This window comes from Dermacentor silvarum, chromosome 10, assembly GCF_013339745.2.
Source record: "Dermacentor silvarum isolate Dsil-2018 chromosome 10, BIME_Dsil_1.4, whole genome shotgun sequence".
In the NCBI taxonomy this organism is placed as follows: domain Eukaryota; kingdom Metazoa; phylum Arthropoda; class Arachnida; order Ixodida; family Ixodidae; genus Dermacentor; species Dermacentor silvarum.
Genome location: NC_051163.1, coordinates 57,790,772 through 57,797,857, shown reverse-complemented (window position 1 = coordinate 57,797,857; position 7,086 = coordinate 57,790,772). Strand labels below are relative to the sequence as shown.

Here is a 7,086-nt window from a genome sequence, read left to right as displayed (position 1 = left end):
ATCTACTATTTCCTCCGCCGCCTCCTCTCCTAAAGCGCTTGCTTTTTTCTTTACTTTTCTTGCGAAAGCAAAGTCGACGGTGGCGCACCTAGAAAGTCCACGTTGAAGCTTTCAGGCCGGGCGCGCGCCGCCGCCGCCGGCGACTGCGGCTGCGCAGAGGACTTTCAACATGGCTCTGAGGCGGAAAAAAAGAAAATATAAAGAAGTGAAAAGCGCGCGCTATCATCGTCCAATCGGAGATACAGGAGAGAGAGAGAGAAGCGGCGTTTATCAAAGGATGGCGGTACTTTTCTTATATAGGGATTTTACTTGCCATGGCATGCTGCTGCCACCTACCCCTTTCCTCGTCTACAGTGTACTAGACTCTTCTAGTACACTGTACCAACGTCTTTATAGGAGGCGTTGACTGTACCTCGTCCTACCTAAAGTCCCTATATAAGAAAAGTACCGCCATCTACTCTTTCCTCCGCCGCTTCCTCTCCTAAAGCGCTTGCTGTTTTCTTTACTTTTTGCTTGCGAAAGCCAAGTCGACGGTGGCGCACCTAGAAAGTCCACGTTGAAGCTTTCAGGCCGGGCGCGCGCCGCCGCCGGCGACTGCGGCTGCGCAGAGGACTTTCGACATGGCTCTGAGGCGGAAAAAAAAGAAAATATAAAGAAGTGAAAAGCGCGCGCTATCATCGCCCAATCGGAGATAAGGAAAAGAGCGAAGCGGTGTTTATCAAAGGATGGCGGTACTTTTCTTATATAGGGATTTTAGCGTCACGCTTTGAAGAATGCCGCCGCCTCCTCGCACACCCTGTCCGAGGCCGACTCCGCGTCGGTATTGGCCTAATGGCATCACGTGGACCGTCGCGCTGCCGGGCGCTGGCTGCGTTTGTTTACGATCACGCTCCATCGCCATTTTCGCCCGAGAAGCGTCTACCGACTGGCGAGGAGCACGACGATAGCGGCGAACACCGTCCGCGATCGTCGAATCTGATCAGCGGCGAAAGATAAACAAGTGCACGTGTTTCGAGCGGTGTAGGCGGCGCAACGGTCGAAAAAGGAGCGCGAAAGAGAGGAGAAACGAGGAGGAGAGAAGGCGGAGGAGGAGAGGGCTTTACTACATACCCCGTCCCACTTATCCTTCCTATCTCTTCTTCCCCCTCTCCCCCTCCCCCCATGATTAGAGTGACCTAAAATATTCTAGGTCACTCTACCCATGATGCTGAGCCATACTCCTTTCCGGGTAGCAGAAAATAGCGTCGTTTCCACTTCCTGAACCACCATGTGAACCACTATATAAACTTAAGAAACATTATCGTCATGGCCACCAACGGACGACGTCTGCTACTTCGATTAGAGTGACTTCGATCAATACTTCGATTTCGGTTGTGTTAGGGCAAATACAGCTTGGAGTTTTCTCAATTTTGGTCGAACGCCGCTATGTAGATCGAGATACGGTGGAGGCTGTCTAATCGCCGGCACAAGTGTCATACTTGGTCGATACAAACTGACTACGACGCATGCTAAAACGTAGAGGCTTCGCCGTGGCGGTGATCGCAAAAACGCTTATTCAGAAGCATAACGCTGAAGACGGGCAAGTACATCTCTGCGTCGTACGTTGCTCGAAACTGTAGCTGAATTCATCTACTTGGCAACTCAACGGAAGCTGGTACGTCCAAATCCGCAAATCGGAGCAATAATGACGTATCCCGAAAAGATCGTGGGGCGCCTGACAGCTCGTGGTCTGGACCTCGACCGTCCCTGTCAGTACCAATCTCACGACGACGACTGCTGGCTTTCTCGTGGCCTGCACGGATGGAACAAGGTCCTGTATCCGGCGAGCCTCGAACTAAAACAAGTTGCACCCGGCAGACTCGCCTTCCTTACGCTGCCGACAAACAGGCGTCCGTACGGCGACGTCGAGGAGTTGTACGATGCGGCTTACGTCCTCTCTTGGCTTCCGAGGGTGCACCGATGCGTACAGTGTGTCTCGCTCGACGGGACGCGAACTGTTCTACTGAACCGGCCGGCGTCGACGCTCGCCCTGACTTTGGGCCGGAGTTGCAACCTGCGGCACCTGGTGCTTCGGGGCAACTACGACTACGACCCAATAGAGAATACAGTAGGTCGTGACTACGACACGCCCGTCAGCGACGACGAGCTCGCCGAAGGATTGGCGGCCCTCGCCGTACTCGAAAAGTTTGAGTTCGCGCAATTGCCCATTAGTGTGCCCCTTTCCCGGCACATGGTCAAGCTGATAAACCGTAACGTGGACCATCTTACCTCCATCGTCTTCGAGAACAATGGCGTGTCGAAGAACATCACCAACAGGCTGCTCCGAGCCATGCGCCGTTGCCGTGTCCTCAGCGAGCTGTCCGTTGTCAAGAACATTCTCGGTAAAAGCTGTATGGCGTCTGTGGCCATACTTGTGCGAGACGCCAAGCAGCTGCGTAAGCTGGATCTGAGCGATAGCCTTAAAAAACGGGCGAATCTCGGCGGCATTGCAGAAGCTCTGGAAGTCAATACGTCGCTTGAAGAATTGTGCTTTTTCCAGTGCGAATCGGATGTTACTCAGAGCGAAGCGGACATTCGCCGCCTGCTTGAAGCCTTGGCTGTGAACAAAACCCTGAGGCATCTGGACCTGTGTGGTTCCAATGTTGGTGACAGTGTAGCGTTACTTGCAGAGGCGCTGCGGGCGAACACAGGACTACGAAGGTTGGAGATGATGTACTCGCGACTTGATGACAGCTGCGCCGTGCAACTCGCAGCAGCACTGGAGACCAACCGTACCCTCGAAGTGCTGAACCTGAAGGACAACATGTTCACTGCGCGTGCGGTCGCAGCGTTCTGCACGGCACTGCATAAAAACAGGACTTTGAAGCAAGTGCTTTTCAGTCAGGTTCGAGCTTCTGAAGAGGAAAGGTAACTCTTCTTTTTAATCAAACAAAGTAGCTCAAATGTATTTGTTGTATGCGGTAAACATGCTAGCACGGCGCCATATTTTGCATTGTTGGCACGAACGCCAGTGCATTTAGTGCATATTTTATTATGCAAAATGGGATGCAGGACATACAACACTTAACAGACATAACATACACATAACACAATATACAGAATGAAATTATCTCATTGATACGAGTGTCTCGCAGAAAAGTTAAAACTGCCCTCATATCGTGGGATGCATCAGCGGCACTAATACATGGTCCAAGCGCAAGTTGTAGCTCAAGGTGTGAACCTTGAGGTGCATTTAGTGTGATTAATAGAACGGTCCTTGGCATGCAATGAGGTTGCAATTGCAGATTAAGCGTGCTATGACCTCTTGTGATTGTACACAGGGCACCGTGACAATACTGCCCACTTGATTTTGCACAAGTATTTTGTATAGACGTTTCCAAGGAGAGCACCCTGGGTATTGCCATAATGCCCTCTGGACTGTTGTGATTACACTTGAGCCCCCCTGCAAAAGCAGTGCATAAGCTACAACGCATGCCTTTGTACTTCCACTCAAAGGTCCAGAGAAAAGGAGCTTTCTTCCCGCAAAGGGGTGACGTAGATAACCAATGTTTGGACAAATACAATGCAGACATGCACAATCATGCCAACAAAGAAGTATACTCATGGAGCAATGCGCGATGCAAAATGGATGTTCATTGTCTTAAGTCACTGAGCAAGTCACTAGTAGTACAACTACTTAAAGGAACTCTAGAGGGAAATATTAAGTGGAGCTACATCGATAGACTATTCGTCTAGAAGGGTATCATCCTTTACTGTGTGTCAATATGTAACTTTTTGTTGCGTAAAAAATTTCTGCCGAAAGTCCCAGTACTGCTCCTCAATTTGAGCTGTCTGTGCCAAAACAGAAGAGTTGACATAATCTCTGCTGATGCGCGAAAACATTGTAAAGTTCTAACACCAGACTAATGTCACTGATGCCATAATTTCTGGCACTGAATTCCAAATAGGAACGAGTTAGGTCTTCATTTTCTCTACTGATAATCAACCTTTCTGTGCCAAAGAAATGCCTGTACTTTCAGCATAAATTGAAATGCAAACAATTCCGAAACTACTCCAACGCACTGTTCCATTTCCATGTTCACCTGCATTTGCATCATGGGCTTAATTCAGACTCCAAAACATACTCTTGGGACTACACCATGCTCATAGTCCTTTTCCTCCACTCTGTGTTAGTAGTGTGTTCAGGACCCAAGAAAACTTCCTGTCCTGCATTTTTACAGTCAAGTTAACAAAGAAAAAAGTATTTTGCCACATCGCACATATTCTTATTCTGTTCACATATAAAGAAAGTAAGTGCGCCATGGGTCGAACTCGTGGATGTTGTTTTTTTTTTTTTTTTTACCTTAACCATAATAAAAATTAACTTGTCGGACACTCCAACTCTACTGCAGAACCGGTGCCAGCTGGAGAGTTCTATAAATATGTAAATAATAAATAAATAAATAAGCTTTGTTATTCAAGAGGGCTCAACCGGGAGTATCCTGGTAGCTCTGTCTGTAAACATGAACAGAGTCTATAAACTGGCTACAGAGCAGTTACACGACAAAGTTCCATGCAATTATTTCTTACTGGCGTTCTGATCAGCTACTTCCTGTTTGCCTTTCAATTTACGCTGACAGTACCCTATAAAGCCTTGAAAGATAAATCTACTAGTCTGCGCAAATATTGTGTTGCTCTAGTGCTCCTTTAAGGGAGGTTTTCCAACATCTATTCTTCAACACTGACAACACATTGGAGTGAGTGCGATGTCTTTCAATTAATGTATTCTCGCAGAAGTTCTTGAAAAGGACCTAATAATAATGGAGATACAACAAGTGTAATGTTTCCTTTCTCCATTCTTCCTCGACGCGTTCATTCTCAGCAGAAGCAGTGCCAGCAGCAGTGCCCTTCCTATTTCTCCTTTCTTACTTTTCCTTGTACCCGTGGTGCACCCATGAAAGCCCTTTAAAGCTGGTGCCTGACAAAGATGTTGGAAAGCAACGAGAGAGCTTTCATCTTGTAGTGCACCAAGTACAACTAATAGCACGACAGGACACACCAGCAAGGGACGACAGAGCAAGAGTTGCCTGGTCTGTCCTATCGTGTTATGCTTAGTTCTTCTCGGCACATTAAAAGATTAGGAAACATCAACTAGCCTCATTTCTTGCTTTACTCAACAAAGGAGCACAGTAGCTGGGAAGTAAGTAATGGGGGGTCCTCAACACAGCAGGAGAGTGAGCGATCTTTTATGCGAGATTGTGAGCTTTTTTCCATGCACAGGAATAATATTTGGCTCACATATTCATGGCAGCATTGTCTGCAGACTGCGAGCACTTCCTTATTGTGCTTAAAAAGTGCTGCAATGCCCCTTTAAATCAAAGCAGTTGACGCATCCTGGAGCAAAACTGTTTTGCAAGAACTTTGTGCTAGCCGCCAGTTGTGTAAAGCAACGGCTGCTCATGGCCGTGCCCTTGAAAGACTTCAGCATTGTTGAAACTTTAATATTGCAAGTCTGGCAGATTTTGTGCAGAAATGAATGGCCAACATCGGTGCTTTTGTTTGTTACAGAGCATGGCTTTCGGTCCAAATGGCTGCAGGTAGAGGCTACACATGCATACAGGTGTCCTGGGCACTGCCAGACATCCCAATGCTTTCCATGGCAATGGCCTCAGACTCGCCAACGGAGCTCCACCTTTGCAACACCTTTTACCTTACGGGGAACGCAATTCGCACACTTCTCAAGAGCCTCGCTACCAATTCACGTGTCAAGGTCGTCACGGTTGTGGCAGTAACACACTGTGCGGAAACAGTTGATGCATTGTGCCATGCGCTCGTCTCGAACCGAACCATCGAGCGTCTTGAAATCGCTGTGGGCAGCGACTCCAAAGACGATGGACTGCTCGCCCGAGTGGCCAAAGCTCTCCTGGTGAATCGGACCGTGTCGGAGGTCCACATGAAAAGCACCAGCCTGTCCCTGAAATCTGCTAAGACTATTGCCTTCCTTTTATCAAAGAACTCCAGCATAACTAAGTTATCCCTGAACACACTATGGGAGCTCAAGATTAAGCGGGTTGGCATCATATCTCGGGCACTGGCCAAAAACACAGCTGTCATGGACTTTGTGCTTTCCCCCAACCTCGATGCAAACCGTGTGTCGTGGCGGATCTCGAATGCTCTGCGGAGGAACACAAACCTTTTGAACCTGGCGATTAGGTTCCTTGCGGGGCAGAGGCTGGACGGACAAGCTGCGAGAGCATTTGAGACACTCCGAATGAAGCCATCTCTTCTGCCGCAACTGAAGGTAAACGGACAAAGTGACGAGGATGCGAGCTCTACAATTGTCTCAGCACAGCATTACATCAGTTCAAACTACCTGCGTCTTGCCGGTGTTGTGCGACATGGTGTCGTCTGTCATCCCTCTACTAGCACACAGCTGGATGCTCTAAACCAAGATTGTTGGTGCGCAATCGCACGCTACCTAAGTTTGTCAGATGTCATTCCTTCAGAGTCAAGCACAACTTCAGCCAGTTGGGCTGAGGAAAAAAAGAGTTATGAGTAAATGTGTTGACTCTTTTTGTAAATGTGCCGATTTTGCAGTCCCTGTATTGTAGTGGATCATTTTGTAACGAATGTCAGTTCCTGATAAGAAAACAACTGTTGCTGATCAGACGTCATTACCAGCTGCCAACTAGCGCAGTGGCAAGATTTCCGAGGCTATGTTATTGTTGCTTTCAGTGTACAGTATCAAGATGCAACTTCTAGTTGTCATATTCGAGTAGTGTTGTACTGAATGCTAGTCACACAAAACCCCCACTGATGTACAACAGAGAACTGGTGTGAGACAACTTTAGGTAAAGTATAGTGAAGAATTTTGTGCCAGGCTATTACTATACTCATAAATATAAAGATTGCGCTTGTGTCATTCGGGTGCTACCAAAGTTAGAAAAACTTTCCGACTACTAAATTTTCATCGAGTTGTTGCTCATGAACGTCGCGCACGATGACAGTCCACCGTGCAGTGCTCAAGCTTGTGGTAATGCGCTAAGTGATGCCAAAGTGAAAATCAAAAGCCTGTTACTTTGTCACATCTGCAGAAAGAAAGTTTGC

General features: G+C 47.8%; 1 protein-coding gene across 1 annotated transcript; it reads left to right on the top strand.

The window, feature by feature from the left end:
- The first annotated feature begins 1,246 nt into the window (after positions 1 to 1,246).
- LOC119431982 (uncharacterized) lies at positions 1,247 to 7,076 on the top strand. The gene is made up of 2 exons (XM_037699423.2): positions 1,247 to 2,907; positions 5,548 to 7,076. The coding sequence occupies exons 1-2, from the start codon at positions 1,685 to 1,687 to the stop codon at positions 6,536 to 6,538; spliced, it is 2,214 nt and encodes a 737-aa protein (XP_037555351.1). The 5' UTR covers positions 1,247 to 1,684; the 3' UTR covers positions 6,539 to 7,076.
- Positions 7,077 to 7,086: the final 10 nt, after the last annotated feature.